Below are 15,936 nucleotides of genomic sequence, written 5' to 3'. Positions count from 1 at the left end.
TACCACTAAGGTCAACCAGGGAGCTTCTTTTAGTTTTGAAGCAACCAGATTCAAAACTCAATGTGATAAGAGACTTTGGACCCCTAAAGATTATTCTAATTGGATAACAAACTTTGAAACTTCTTTCTCTATGGCTATGTTGCAAAGGTTGGTGTCAAGGTATATGTGAATGTAGGAAGCTGATGAGTCGAAGGAAGAAAACAAGTCGGAATCTGCCAATGTCATCTAGAGTAACTCTTCATGATCAAAATCACTGAGAATTGCTCATCACTTGTAGTGACCAACGGAGGAGACAATTGTTATGCCTATAGTGGGGCCTGAAAGAATATGACCAAGACGAAGCAGTGGTTCAAGAACCTTGCTGGAGTTAATACTGGTTCATTTGTTACTGTGGGGGACAGGAGGAGCTGCCCATCAAAGGCATTGGTAGCATCCCATTCACGATGACCACGGATGAAGACAAGGTATTGATAAATGTCTTATATGTCCTAGACCTTTGTAAGGATATACTTTCTGTCAGCTAGCTTGCAAAGAAAAAGATGAGAGTCATCTTTGATGAGGAAAAAGTCATCATCACATCCAAGATAAGGGACAAACTGATCGTTTGAGGAGTTGAGTTAGAAGGACTCTACAAAATCAGTCCTATGATTGTACAAGGGGATGTTGGGATATCTTAGCTATGACACGAGAGGTTCGGACACAACCGCTACACTGCTCTAGAAGAGATGCGCAAGGCATGCATGTGGATGGACTTTCGCAACTGTCAAGCAAGCAAGAGCTTTGTAGAGCTTGCATGGAAGGTAGGCATACTGATCACCATTCTTGACGGAGGCCTCGAATCGCGCCGCAGAGCCATTGGAGGTGGTTCACTCAAATATTTGTAGGGCCATGCCTACAAGATCACTTTCAAGGTCAGAGTACTACCTTCATAGATGATTTTAGTAGAATGACTTGGATTTATGTCTTTCTAAGAAGTGGCAAGCCTTTGAAAATTAAAGGAATGGAAGGCAAAGGTAGAAAAAGAAATTGGAAAGAAACTCAACTTTCATTAACAGACTGAGGGGGATAATTTACATCAGATGAGTTCACATCTTACTTGAGAAGATTAGCATCAAACGTAAGTTAACGACAGCTTGCACATCCCAACAAGATGGGGTGCTTGAGCAGAAGAATCAAGCCATAGTTCAAATGTGCGTGAGCATGCTGAGAGGCAAGAATGTCCCAAGGTCCTTTTGGGCAGAGGTAGTGAATGCGCTTGTCCACATCCTTAAGAGGACGATGACTAAAGCAGTTGTGGCGAAGACACCTGTAGAGGCTTAAACCTATCGTCAAGCACGTAAGAGTTTTTGATACTGAAGCATGGTTGCATGTCCACAAAGACACTAGAAGCAAACTGGATGCGAGGAGCAAGAAATGCATGTTCTTTCGTTATAGTGACGAGTCCAAGGCTTATCGACTATACGACAAAGAAGCAAAGAAGGCAGTGGTCAGCAGGGACGGAGTCTTCCAAGAGACTGAGCCCCATCTTGACAATGAGACTGGCTCTGCACGTGTGCTACTCTCGGTGGTGCCTCATACCAAAGCAAACAAAGTAGAAGCAAGTCTGGCACGTTCAGATTCAAAACTAGAAGCGCAGAGTAAGCAAAGAAGAAGACTCCGGCCAAAGAGAAGAGACTATTTTGGTAGTACATGAAGACCATGGAAGACTTAGGTGTTACTGATATCCTAAAGCGAGTTTGGATGGTGAGAGAAGCTCTCAGAGGAACCACAAAGCTCTCATAATAACCTACGCTTTGATGGCTCCTTTCAAGTTGATTCATGAGTCAAAGACCTAGAGGAGGCAAAGGACTTCCTTGAGCGGTAGAGAGCAATGGGGGCTGGGATGGCTGCCATTGAGAAGAAATACACATGTGATCATGATGTTTAGGCACAAATATAAGAATTTTGAATTTACGTTCACGCTATGTTACAGTTTTACCAAGGCCGACCAAACAGAAGGTGATGAAACGAGTGGATCTGTAAAGCCAAGTACAAGTTAGATGGTACACTCGACAAGTACAAGACGAGGTTGGTGACCAAGGTGTACTCACTGGTTGAAGCTCTTGATTACAACAAGACCTTTGCACCAACGGCCCCGGATGGTGAGCATTTGGACACTGATAGCAGTAGCTGCCCACCACAGGTGGATGTAAAGTCTACCTTCCTCAACGGAGACTTGGAGGAGGAACTCTATGTGGAGCAGCCACATCACTTTCAGATTAAGAGAACCATGGTGTGCAAACTCAAGTAGGCGCTCTACGAGCTGAAACAGGCTCCTCGAGCATCGCATCAATGCATCAATAATTACTTCACACATATTGGCCTTTCTCGAACCCTGTCGGATGCAAACCTATACATTCATTCAGAGGGGGGCAAGAGAATGATTGTGATTCTCTACGTTCATCTTATCCTGATGGGGATCACAGCAACAAGATAAAGGAGGTAAAGACTCTCATGCATGAAGGTTTTGAAATGAGTGACCTTGACTTGTTGCACTACTTTTTGGGGATAGAGATGTGGCAGCAGGATGAGAAGACTTTCATTTCTCAAGAAAGTATTGCCTAGAGTGCAAAGAGCAAAGAAGAGACATGTGTCAAGATGGGGTGCACTCGGTACGATGTGATTTGGATTGGGCCAGAGATGGGGACACTTGGCGTTCCATGACTGGCTCTACTGCTTTCTACTTGTGTCAAGAGACATTTCCTGGCTAAGTAAGAAGCGGCCCATAGTCGCTCTTTAATCTATGGAGGTAGAGTAAAGAGCAGCCTTTATGTCATTATGCGAGTATTTATGGCTCAGGTGGATCCTCAAAGACATGGAGGTTCTATGGACAAAGCGGTGGAGATCTTCTGCGACAACCAGAGCTGCATTGCGATCGTGAAGAACCCCATGTGCCATGCTAGGTGAAGCAGCACAAAAGGTTCACTACCTCTTCATCAGAGAGCTGATCATGGATGACTTGATCGAGCTGACTTACTGCCCGACAAAAGAAAATGCTGCTGATGTATTCACCAAAGCTCTTTCTCATGAGCAGATGGAGCATCTCATTTGGCGATTGGGTATTGGCCCACATTGAGTCAGTGAGAGGGGTTCTTAAGAAAGATCACTTACTCACTTGTGAGCCCCCATATGAGCAGGACATCAGGGTAGTGCATCTTAAGCAGGTTAGGGAGGCTGGTCTGCAACTGTACAGCAGATAATGGATTAGGGTTGTCACAGCAACCACTGTTAACAGAGAAATGGGCAGCAAACAATGCTCGTGAAATGCGTCTGTTTGGACTGCTCTGTGCGCAGGTTTTTGGGACTGTACATGACCTGGCAATCAAACACCGACTTGACAGTTGGGTCAAAAGGGGCAGACCAGGTCGTGTCAACAGACCTGACCGGGTCGGCTGGCTGGGGCAGACCCAGTCAGTCACTTCTCTAGGGTTTTTTGCCCTATATAAGAGGGGTCACAGCCTTTCTATTCTGCGTGCCAACCCTTCAAAGGCACGCAGGAGCAGAAGTTTTCTGGAGCACTGCCTCTTTAACTGTACCTCAGTTTGCGCAGTCCTTCTTGACTGTATTTTGACCAGCACCCTTCTGGATGTTTGTAGCTTTACCATAAAGCAGTTCCGCCATTAAATTGGAAGCTTCTTTGCTGCTCTATTTCCTGTTTTGTTTACAGTCTGTGGGTTCAGTTTACTCTTGTGTATCGGAGAGAGTTGCGTGCGCTTTTCTGCTTGCACAGGGGGCAAGCTGCAGCTCCTAAAATTCCGACAGATGTTCTAGTAGACTTAAGTTGGATTTTGAATTATTCACTGGGATTTATACTTTTTATAAAGTTTTTAAACTCCTCTTGGAGTGTAGAAGAGAAGTGTACTTCAATCTTGCTTGAAACATTTGATTTTACTACACTCTATACCAAGATAGATTTGGAAGATTTGGAGTCATGAATAGGAAAGCTTGTTTCACACAAGTTTTCAATTATGGATATGAAAAACATAGATGCAAAGTTTTAAGAGTTGAAAAATCAGCCTTGCATTTTGATTTTTGTTGGATGAAAAGCAAGACCTTCATTTGAGAAAGAAAAGGTGCACGAAAGTTGTAGATGCTGAAAGCGTCCTTTGCTGGTTAAGTTCTTCTTGAATTTGTTCAAAACTCTAGGAGACTCTTTATTCCAACAAAGCATTGGTACTCAGATGGGCAATAATCGTGCTGTTTTCTTAGCAAACTTTTACCTTTTACTTATAATTTGAGTTTATGCAATGATTGATCTCTTGTGAGACTTGTTCAATCGTTCTTCATAACCTTAGTCAGATTAGGAGATTTATAGATGACTTCTTTGTCCCAGACGTTCCAAACTTTAAAGATGTTTTGTACAAAGATCCAAATTCTTTCGCTGGAGGAATTTATCCTTGAGAGTTTTGTGGGACTCCAAAATTTGCAGCTTTCTTTCAAATTCAATTTGAAAATCTCTCCATTCAACTCTTGAGACTTTAGAATCCTAAAATCCTACTTACTAAAGGCAATTGAGGGGTTCCCTCAGGGCTAATTGCCTCTTCAGTAGGCTCAGAGGTCATATGCATCTTCTAGTGAATCTTGTGAGTCTAGGCAGAAATAGGTTAGGGGATTTTGAGTTACATCTGATACGCCTCTAATGATTGGTACAACCTTGCATCTGCTTGTAAGAAACAAGGGGTAAAGTTTTTGGGAGAAAAAGTGATGCTAGTGTTCTGTAATGCATCGGGGTGCAAAACATTCCAGCCTTCCCCTAGGGGAGAGGTGATCATTTCCACGAAATGCTATGCCAGAAAATGAAGCTATGCACTTGACAAGCCTGTGCGAACTGAGATGGGAGAAGGGGGTGGGAGGCGGATGCTTATATCTCAGCATGGCAGGCCTACGTTCCAAGAGTGCTATACACTGATGTAACACCATCAGACGCAGCCAAGGTTTCTGAAGCAAATGTGTTTTGTCTCTTCTAAACTAAGGAGCTGAAAGTATCTCAAGAAAGAATTTAAGGATGTATAAAAATGTCAACCTATGTCCCGGGAGCATTCGAGATTGGTGTAGATTTCAAAGAGACCTTAAGTGTACTATTGATATTACATCTGACAAACCCTGCAAGGAATGTTTAGTGGAGTCTTGAATCATCTCATGATGTCTGATGCTGTTTTTAGATTCCTAAGCTTTAGTTTTATGCATTTTGACTGTTAGAAGGGGACTACTTGTTTATTTCAATTGATTTCTGGGACTGGGTTTAAGCTCTGTGGTTCATTAGTATGACGAAGATCTTTCCAAAGCCTATCAAGCAAGCCCAGAGTGGCATGAAGACTACATTTTGTTATACATGCAGGTGCAGGCAGAACGTATACGATCAGTCCAGGGAATGCTTCAGAGGTTCAGAACACTTTTCAACCTTCCAAGCACTATTCGTGCTAACATCAGCAAAGGAGAGTATGACTTGGCTGTTCGAGAATACAAGAAAGCAAAGTCCCTAGTGCTCCCTACTCATGTAAGCTCCACTTTTCCATACGAGGCATGCATTGTGCTTTCGTAATTCTGTCCTACATGTTTTTAAAGATTTCATATGGTGGATAGAAGACCCAATTCGCAGTTGACAAGGCAGATAACCCTCTAGGAAATGAATGGAAAAGGTGAGACAAAAGTGTTTTCTTTCAATAGAAATGGATATATATATTGCAAACATGTTGGTGTTTGTAAACTTAACTGACCTGTAGGGTGGATGCACAGGTGAAAATATTGAAAAGGGTGCTTGAAGAGGTGGATAAAGTAATCTCGGAGTTCAAAGACAAGATGTATAAGTCTATGGAAGATCCCCAAATGGAGTTTTCTCATGTAATATATAATTCTCAGAGTAAATTGAACTTGTATGTGGATGCAGGGAAAAACTATAAGCATCCATGTTCTAGTGTATGGGTTGTTACATGGTGGTGTTTGTAAGTCAGTGTTCTTTTCTGTGCTGAACAGCTGGAGAGCACTATCCGGTTACTATGGGAGCTGGAGCCAGATTCTGACCCAGTTTGGCATTATCTTAGTGTCCAGGTAATTCCTAAACAGTCCTCTTTATGACAAGTTTTGTTATGTTAGCATATTCTCATGACGTGTGTGTCAGCCAAAGCGTGGATTGGTTCCTTACAGAGTTGGGTGATGGCTTCTGTAGTATTCTCGAATTCAAACCCTTTTGGAGGGTTGTTCAGTGGAACATGATGCACGAATGGATGAATTGCACAGGCATTTAAGGGCGAAAGTTCAATCTGATGCTCGGTGGAAGCAGCTTCAACGAGAATCAAACAAGGCTGTATGTGAGCCCTTTAACGATTCCCATGCCTTACCTTTTCAAGGTTCGTTTGGTTGTGCAATGAAGCTCAGTTGAATTGAATTAGGAACTTATCCATACCAGAAAGTGAAGCACATACTGTGAATACTTTAAATATATGAAGCTTGAGCCTAATACATTGACAAATGATGCTCGTACAGAAGTAAAACTCGTAAAAATGGCATCGTTACTCCAGCTTTGTCAGTGGAAAGGCATTGTGCTAATTGGATGCCAGCAAACTGGAATTTGACTCAGAAATTTTGCCATTGAAAGATCATATCAAACCAATTTTGTTCAAAACTCTTATTACTCGCTGCTATTTACTTCACTTTGAATGCATTGTTAATTTAAAAACAGTTTGTGTATCTAACGGCGGCAAAGAATTAAACTTTTGGGACAACTGTTGCATATGAAAGGATAGCTAATCCATTTATTTATTTTTTTTGCAAAAGAAAGGAACCTTCTATTAATGCCAATCCATTTATTTCTTGTATGGTGCAGTCAGAGGTGGACTACTCGTTGCTGCTAGGTGAACAAGAAGAATCAGATGGGAGCACTAGAGAGTCTATGGCTGAACAGTCGGATGTTCTGTTAAGCAGGCTGATTCGTCGGCTCACCATGGTTGTGGTTCAACATGTGCCCACCTTTTGGCGTTTGGCGTTGGCCATTTTCAATGGCAAGTTTGCAAAAGTAAATTAACTCCCTATATACTGCTAGCAGCTTTTGTCAAAAAGTTAACAATACTAGGAACAGTGATTATTAACGCATGTAGAACAACGCAAAGTTGCCATGTATGCATATGTGTAACACGCACACATGCGCATCCACACTCATGGCCACTCGCACATGCCCACGCCCACCCATTTGCACAGAGAAAGAAAGAAAGAAAGAAAGTGTATTATTGTCCACTAAAGGCCAAAATGGGCCCATGGGACATCAAGAACTCTGCATACAAGATAGCACAAAATCAACGTGCCACAAAGAAGAGGCATCGTCGAATATCATCTAAGTGCTACGCAATACAATGAGAGAGAGAGAGAGAGAGAGATTAATGTCTGCAGAAAGCCTCACGGGATTATGGGACAAAGTACCAAGTACAAAACAAAACCCTTACATCATCTGGATAAACCAGAGAGGGTCGAGGAGTGCACATGGCAACTCAGCTCGAGCTTATTTTAGCACACATCTAAGTTGTAGTCCTATATCAAAATGGCCTTCATTACATCAGTTTAAGACTGAGGGTATTTAGATTTAGATTTGAAATCTTGAATTAATGCTATCAAAATTCCGTCTCGGTAGACTGCCCATTTTCCAGCTTTTCGTGCATCCTTGACGTGAGTTCACTATTCCTTTGTTTGAGTTGAGTCAAGGTGAGCCCCTCGGATATCCATATCTTTGTACCCTTCAACTTATTTGTTGGAGGATATTGACTCTCTCTGTCCTTTCATTGAAGTAAACCTGCACTTGTGTTCCCTTTCGAGCGATGTAGCTAATGTGGGTTTCATCCCATTCAATTTGTGGTATATTCTTCTTGAGGCATATTATCTTCTCATTTTCTGTGAAATCTACATCCTCACTAGAGCAGCCAAAGCAATCCTTGGGCAGCCCCCCAATGCGTAATATTTTCTTGTTATTTACTACTGCTTCGTGCTCTTTAACTTCGGCATAGAGATCTGCTCTATTTATTTTATTGCTGGCCACAATAGCCATCTCTTCCTTGGCTGAGCTAACCTGAGTATTGATCATCTCTTTGACTGTAGAAACAAGTGTTGGTGTTGGCGGAGAGAGAGAGAGAGAGAGAGAGAGAGAGAGAGAGAGAGTTTATTAAAGTCTTCGGAAGACCGATGGGTCTATGAGACTGTGAAAAACCTGATACAATGAGCTGTGGTAGTGGAGCTACTAAACGAGCATCCACACCAATGCAGAATGCAAAATGGCAGTACTAATTCCTAAGTACAACATAGTCATGTGGATAGTTGACTATATATATCAATCTCAGCATCATCGTCGACATCATCATAATCATCATCATCATCAGCAGCAGGACATTAGGATGGATGAGGCAGTGGAAGTGGAGGCATGAGGTCAGCAATAGAGCGCTGTCGGCCCCTCAAGGGTGCAGTCCTGGTATGTTTGATGGTCGTAGCTCTGCGTCTAACCAGGGCCACTGTGAACCCCATCGGTCGGGGCTCCGACCCTAAACAAGGAGGGGATGTCCCCAAGTATGATTTGTGTATCAACCCCAAGTATGATTTGTGTGTCAACCCTTTGTCTGAGCTGTCGGGTCATAGGCTCCGGGTCACGGTCATGTCGAGGTCTCATCTCGTGGGGGTCTATGTGATCTGGCTGAAAGAACTCCGTGATAGAGCTTTGAGAGGTATCAGTCGAGGAAGAAGTCTGTTCCTGTCTCCGTGCTCGGAGTATCCTCTCGCGGTGTCTAAGCACCTCATGAATGAATCCAGCCAAACACCATTGGTCTGGGTAGGAGAGGAAACGGGCCAAAATCCCATAACTATCTCTGAAGAGGTAGTAGAAATGCCCTCGGATCTCATGGTAAACAAGACACTTGAAGATGAAATGCTCCTTTGTCTCAATCTCCTGCATGTCACACAGTGTGCATATCCGCCTCTCCGTGGGTAACCGCTCTGCTCTGTTGCTCTCGATACGAAGTCTGTGTGAAGAGACTAGGAACTGCCCAAGAGAGATCCTTAGCGAGAGGGGTAGGTGAGTCTGCGTGTATCCTGGTGGATCAATGAAACCCTTGTGAGTTTTGGGGAGAGAGAGAGAGCAAGAGAGAGTGAGCTGAGAGCTGAAAGCTTGAAAGCTTAGTTGTAATAGAAGAGTGTGAGAGTACAACTGAAAGAGTGAGAGATAAGGTTTTGTCCTAGTGACAAAACCTTAGTAGTCACTAACCATAGTTAGTGAACTAATTGCGGTTAGGAGGAAAAAGCTCTTAAAGAGGGAAAAGTGTCCCTAACTAGCTTATTATATTACATTGGTCATTGCTGAATTATATCTATACCTAACACCCCCCTGCAGTGCCAATGTCATGTACAAGGCTGATCAATCACCAAACGGATATAAGTTCGGGGCACTGCGAAATGCCTCAAACTTTTCACGTGGTAGTGCTTTGGTGAAAATATCTGCAATGTTGTCATGTGTGGACACAAAGATCATACTGATCTCTCCTGCATGCAACTTCTCTCTGACGTAGTGATAGTGAACCTCAATGTGCTTCGTGCGAGCATGAAACACTGGATTCTTTGCCACTGCAATGGCACTCTGACTATTAGTGAGAATTGGAGAAGGACCCTCCAATGACAGATGAAGATCAGCAAATAGACGTCGCAGCCAGACACATTCAACTGTTGCTGTGAAAGCTGCCCTGTACTCAGCTTCACATGATGAGGTAGCCACTGTAGATTGTTTCTTGCTCAGCCAGGAAATGCAAGATTTACCCAAAAAGAAACAATTGCCACTAGTGGACTGCCTAGTGTCATAATCACCAGCCCAATCTGAATCACTGTAGGCATGCATCTGCAAGTCACCCCCCTTGGGAAATAACAAGCCAAAAGACTTCGTGCCCTGCAAATAACGGAAGATGCGCTTAACTGCCTGCCAATGCATAGTTTTTGGGCTGTGCATATACCTGCTCACCTGAGATACTGCAAACTGAATATCAGGTCTAGTGTTGCAGAGATATATGAGGCATCCAACAGCTTGACAGTAAGATGTGGCATCAACTGATTCTCCTACATCATGCATTGAGAGTTTCAGCCCTGGCTCCATGGGAGTGGCTATGGGCTTACAATCATGCATGTTAAATCTGTCCAAGAGTTTCTGCACATACTTGGACTGCGACATAACAGTGCCACATCTCTCTTGAGAGAACTGGATCCCCAAATAAAAGTGAAGCAGCCCCAAATCTGACATGTCAAAAGTGGTCTGCAAATCAGCTTTGAAATCTGCAATATTATCTTCATTGGACCCTGTGAGCAGTAAGTCATCGACATAAAGAAGGATGACTAAAGTTTCCCCCCCATCCATCTTGATGTAGAGGGTGCTCTCAGTAGGACTATTGTGCAGCCAACAAAGTTGGCTGCAGCATCCCCACTGTTAGATGCATGAGGAGCTGAATCTGAAACAGCCATACCCAAGTCTTTTCTTGCATTCTGCAATGTGATGACCTGGCTTTTTGCAGTAATGACAAAAACCCTTCTTCTTGGGCTTACTTGCATCATTTTTAGCCTTTTGTGAAGGCTGTCCTGACCCACTGGAAGGCTGATTTACTGATGTCTTTGCCTGTCCCTTTGTTTTTGACTTGAACTTTGAGAGCATAGCTTGTTTACCTGCACTTGAAGTTTTTCCTGGTCTGCTCTTCCTGAAGCAGAAGTCCTATGAACTCATGAAAAGTGAGAGGATTTGCACCTCCCCTCAATGATAAGTTCAGCGAGGTATGAAAGCTGAGATAAGACTCGGGAAGAGAATTCAGAGTGGTAGTAATCATCTCTGAATCAGGAATAATCTCATCTATGTTCAATAATTGTTCTCTGAGATCCTGTAGCTTTGTGAGGTGGACTGACATGGAGTCACCCTCTTCCATATGTGTATTACTTAACTCTCTTTTCAAGAAAGATACCCTTGCATCATTCCAGGCTGCATACATGCTTTCTAAGATATCCCACGCTGCCTTCGAGGTCTTACACGACCGGATATGCGGAATGATAAATCTTTTCACTGAAAGAGAGATGCATGACAAAGCTAAAGCATCCCGTGAATCCCATCTCTTCTGCTCTGGAGTAGTGGCTATAGCTACACCAACAACTTGTTCTGCAGCTGCACCCTGTGCACGACCTCTTCCACCTCCTTGCTGAGGAGGGGTATTAGGTGCCATACCTGCTGGTCGCATCTCACCCCCATTCACATAATCCCATAAATTGCGAGAAATCAGAATATTGCGTACCATAAAACTCCAGAGGGAGTAGTTGGTAGCATCCAACTTGTCTTCCTGTGAGAGACCACCGAACTGGAAATCATGCTGATTTTGCTGGGCCATATCTGAGAAAGAGATTTTAGCAGATACAAGACTGAATTCCCTTACTGGGAATGAAATGCACAACTTTAAAAAAACACAGCCAAGTACTGGCTGTAAATGCAACTCAGATTTTTGCACTTGCACTGTCAGAAATCTGTCCAAGCATCAAAAAACTCTCCAGAATCTGCCAAAAGTGCTGCAAAACACTTCAAGAAAGGCAGTATGAACTGAAATCTCCAAAATTGCTCTCCCAACACAAAAGCCCCAAAATAGGCCCGAAATTGCAACCAGAAAGGGGCAAATTGATCAAAAGCCCCAAATGTTGCAAGAATTGCACTCTGTTTGCAAAAGCCCCAAGTTTCACTGCAAAATTGCAGTGTAATTACAAAATCCCCAAATTTCTTCAAGAAATTGTACTGCAGAATTGAAAGCCCCAAATTTCAAGCTTGAAATTATCTGCAAAGTCCCAAATTTTGTCTGCAAGATTGCAAGCAGAACCAAAAAAGCCCCAAATTTTTGAAGCAGATTCTGCAAATTGATTGTATGTCTGCAACAAACAAGATGTCCCAAATGTACTCCCAAAAACTGAGCCAAACAATGGCTGTCTACAAAATGTGCCTGCCAAAGATCACTTGCAGATGAAGGAAACCCTGTACGGATCTGCAGGTACAGATTTTTGCAACTGGACTGTATAGTCGTGGACTGTACGGTCGTACGGAAATACACGTGCGGTACGGACGAGTAGATTTGCTGTACGGACGAGGAGATCTGCCGTACGGACGTACGGATTTGCAAAACAGTACGGCAAAGTACAGGCGTATGGCGAGAAGCTGTACGGTACAGTACAGAAGAGATTGCAGGTGCGACAGGTACGAAAGTAGCAGGTACGATACGTGCAGGTACGGTAGAGTACTGGCAAGTACGGACGAGTACGGGCAGGTACGGACGAGGTACGAAATTGTACGTAAACAGCACCACGTATCACGGCAGGCTCAAGTAAACCTTCCACAATCGTGAAGGTGTCCTGCCGCCAATCAACATCAAATGGTACCAACCAGAGAGAGAGAGAGAGAGGGCAAAAGAAAGAAAAAAAATTATTAAAAGTTTTCGGAAAATCAAAGGGTCTATGAGACTAAAAGAAATTGATACAGTGACCTGAGGGGTGGAGCCACTAAGTGAGCATCAACACCCATGACGAATACAAAAGAAAACCCATAATCACGATCATAACGAAATCGATACATAGGGAGAAAACTCTCCGAGCTCATGGACAGGATTGAAGTTGGTGGGGGCATCAACTCTAAGGGGGGGGGGTATTTGATGTGCGAGGCTGTTGTGGTAGCATAAAACCTGTGATGGAGCGTTTGGAAGATGTCAGCATGTGTGGTCTGCTATCACATTTGCCACTAGCCCCTTGTCACATTTGCGCCTGATGTGGGACATAATATTTCCAACACCCCCTTATAGTGTGACAATCTCCATATGGATATAAGTTCAAAGCTTTGTAGAAAGCCTCAAACTTTGGATAAGGTAATGCTTTGGTGAAAAGATCCGCCACATTTTGTTGTTTAGGGCAGAAGACCAAGCTAATCTCGCTTGCATGCAGCCGCTCCATGACATGGTGATGATGTATCTCTATGTGTTTCGTACGTGCGTGAAACATAGAATCTTGTGTCACTGCAATGGCAGATTCCTCCAATGACACATGTAAATCAGCCCACAAACACCTCAACCAAACACACTCCACTGTAGTTGTGAAAGCTTCCCTCTGCTCAGCCTCATAGGATGAGGTAGCAACCATCGGTTGTATCTTGCTCAATCAAGAAATGCATAGTGTCCGAGAAAGAAAACTTATCATTGGTTGACTGCCTCATGTGAAAGTCACCGGCTCATTCCGAATCGCTGTAAGTATGTAAATGCAAGTTACCCCTTTGGGAAATAGCAAATCAAGAGACCAAGTACCTTGTAGGCACCTGAACACACTCTTCATAGGCTGCCAATGTGAAGTCTTAGGGCTGTGCATAAATCTGCCCCTATCCAACTGGGATACTGCATACTGAATTTATGGCCGTGTATTACACGAGTAAGGCATCCTATGGCCTGCCTATACATAGTGGCATCAAATGGTTCACTAGCATCATGCATGGACAACTTAAGCCCTGGCTCCATAGGAGTTGAGATGGGCTTGCAAATTCTGAAATCTAAACTGTTCAAGCGGCTTCCCAAGGTATTTGGATTGCAACAAGCCAATGCCTTTGTCATCCTGCACAAATTGAGTGACCAAATAATAATGAAGCAGCCCCAAGTCAGTCATTTCAATGCCTTCTGCAATGCAGCCTTGATTTTTGCAATGCTTGGCACAACAAGGCATAAGGCCTCTGAAAATCACCTCTGCTTTGAACTAAATAGCAAATTGCAGAGCCCATTCAAGAAAATAAATGCGTGATGGGTGAAGAGTGGAGCCGACCCAATGAGCGATGAAGTAGGGTGGGAGTGTTTTTTGGATGTATGGTTCTACCATTTGTCCAGGTGTCCACTTTTAGAAGCCCCAAAACAGCCAAACAGTCCCGAAAAAGAACACGAACCTATGCTGCGTGTGAAAAAGCCCAAAAACAGCAGAAAAGTCCCAAAAATGACCCCAAACACGTGCTGTGTGTGAAAAACAGGTTCAACCAGCCTTGGAACTGATGCTTCAGATCCAAAACTGTCAAGACAGCAAGCAAAACTCCTCCAGAAAGAGTCAGACTTGCTGAGGTCAAAAATCTGCAAAACAACAGTTCAACCTGTTCCAAGACAAAAAAACAGATTCAAGATTCCCCAAAATGCAGTCAAAACCTGCTCCGGAAGGCTGTGACAGCGCTAGAGGTCAAGCCACCTGGAAAGGCGCCTGCTCTGGACAGCAAAAACAGGTACAAACAACAGAAAAACAGGTCGACCAGCAGAGAAAATGGATGCTGAGACAGAAAAACAGCTCCAGAAGCAGCTGCACAGCTCCAAAACAGCTCCAGATGACTTCAGAAACAGGCGCACAGCATTCTCAGGCTGGAAACAGGTTGAGATGCACCAGAACTACTTCAAAATCAGCTGAAATCTACTGTAACAAAGTCGTAGAGCCTGGAATGCCTTCTGGTCAGGTTGCCTTGCCCTAGATAGCTCCCGAATGCAGCTGGAAATGGAGGCTGAAAGTTTTCGCTTCAAAATTGAAGGTTCTCGCACGGGTGTGGGGAAGGTGTTAGGAGGCAAGGGAAATCGGCTCTGACACCAAATGTTGGAGCTGAAGGAAGCTAAAATGAAATTGCAGCAACAACAGTGAACTAGAAAGCTAGGGTAGTCAGAGAGACAAAACCCTAAGATGGATCCTCACTAGGGTCAAAACATGAGTGGTGACTAATTTACCCACAGACTCAACCTCTAATTGAGGTGAGGGAGAAAAACCTTATAAAGGGAAAAAGTGCCTCCAACCCCTAACACATTGGCCACTGTATCAGGAAATATAAATATTTCTATAACAAGGCATACGTTTCCAAGAGGCCATCTGATTGGAGAAGTATATCGTAATCGTGGAATTTGCCTACAATTGTGCTAAGCATCTGGCTATTGGCTACAATTTGTTTATGCTTATGTACGGATATCAGCATTGAAGAATTTGTCATCACTTAAATTTGAATTCTGGAATTATCTTATTTCTAAGTTTTCTTTCCGGAATTATCTTATCTCTAAGTTTTCTTTCCCAGGAATCGATGACGCTTTCAGGTTCATGTGGAACACAGGTCTACTCTTCAACTTCCACAAGTTCGTCGGGCGCAACAAGATTGTCTCCAGCCCCCAATACATCTTTCAGTCCATTGACATAAAAGACCGGGTGAACTTTTAGATGTGCAAGCAATTTTAGTTTATATGCAACCTCATAAATCTTTTTCAAGATTAAGAAGGGTCGACAATACCTGATAGCTTTTCTACCAACCCCGTCTGTAACGTCTTTGAATCATTGGGTATTTGCAAATATACGGCCATTTCCTTAGAAAACTCTGTAGGCAAACGCTGTCTATCAGCATAAAATCATGCTCTATCTTGAGCACTGAGGAAGACTCGACTTGGGAGTCAATTGCTAGTGTAGAAGAACTTTCTTAATTTCGTTTAAGAGTAAACGTTCACAAGAAGGAAGAATGTTATGTACCTAGATGCTAATCCTCGGATAAGTAGACTTAATTCAGTAGGGTTAGGGGGCCCTGAGATTAAGGGAAGCAAGCTAACGTGGTGCTTGAGGTGTTAAACACTAGCAAAGGGCCAATTGGCTAATTTTAGCCAGGACACTTTCCATAAAGCAGGATGCTCTTATATGTAAGAGTGGCCAAGGTATTGTGAGTGCATTTAGTGTGCACACACCATTGGATGGTCTGGTCTGGATCATGAGCCTAGACTCACTCCTTTTAGATGACAGATCAGGAGATGTTGTGCCAAAGGTTCCTTGGAACGGGTTTTGGTGGTATGGGATGCCAGAGCTATAGGCGCGGCCATGGGGAGTCTGATCATTAGCCCA

At 43.4% G+C, this 15,936-nt stretch overlaps 1 protein-coding gene across 1 annotated transcript in view; it reads left to right on the top strand.

Annotated features, from left to right (window-relative positions):
* LOC147903233 (exocyst complex component SEC5C-like) overlaps window positions 1–15,936 on the top strand; it is a 115,462-nt gene that overhangs the window by 17,709 nt on the left and 81,817 nt on the right. Inside the window, exons 7-11 of the mRNA XM_087373001.1 lie at window positions 5,378–5,536; window positions 5,776–5,880; window positions 6,013–6,087; window positions 6,206–6,343; window positions 6,863–7,051. Coding sequence (XP_087229127.1) covers window positions 5,378–5,536; window positions 5,776–5,880; window positions 6,013–6,087; window positions 6,206–6,343; window positions 6,863–7,051 — 666 coding nt within the window. The remainder of the gene's footprint in view (window positions 1–5,377; window positions 5,537–5,775; window positions 5,881–6,012; window positions 6,088–6,205; window positions 6,344–6,862; window positions 7,052–15,936) is intronic.

Source organism: Dipteris shenzhenensis, chromosome 3 (assembly GCF_047967505.1).
Source record: "Dipteris shenzhenensis isolate YYH24624 ecotype China chromosome 3, Dip_SZ_1.0, whole genome shotgun sequence".
NCBI classification, from domain to species: Eukaryota; Viridiplantae; Streptophyta; class Polypodiopsida; order Gleicheniales; family Dipteridaceae; genus Dipteris; species Dipteris shenzhenensis.
Note: the sequence above shows the minus strand (reverse complement) of the source record. Positions and strands in the feature narration are given on the sequence as shown.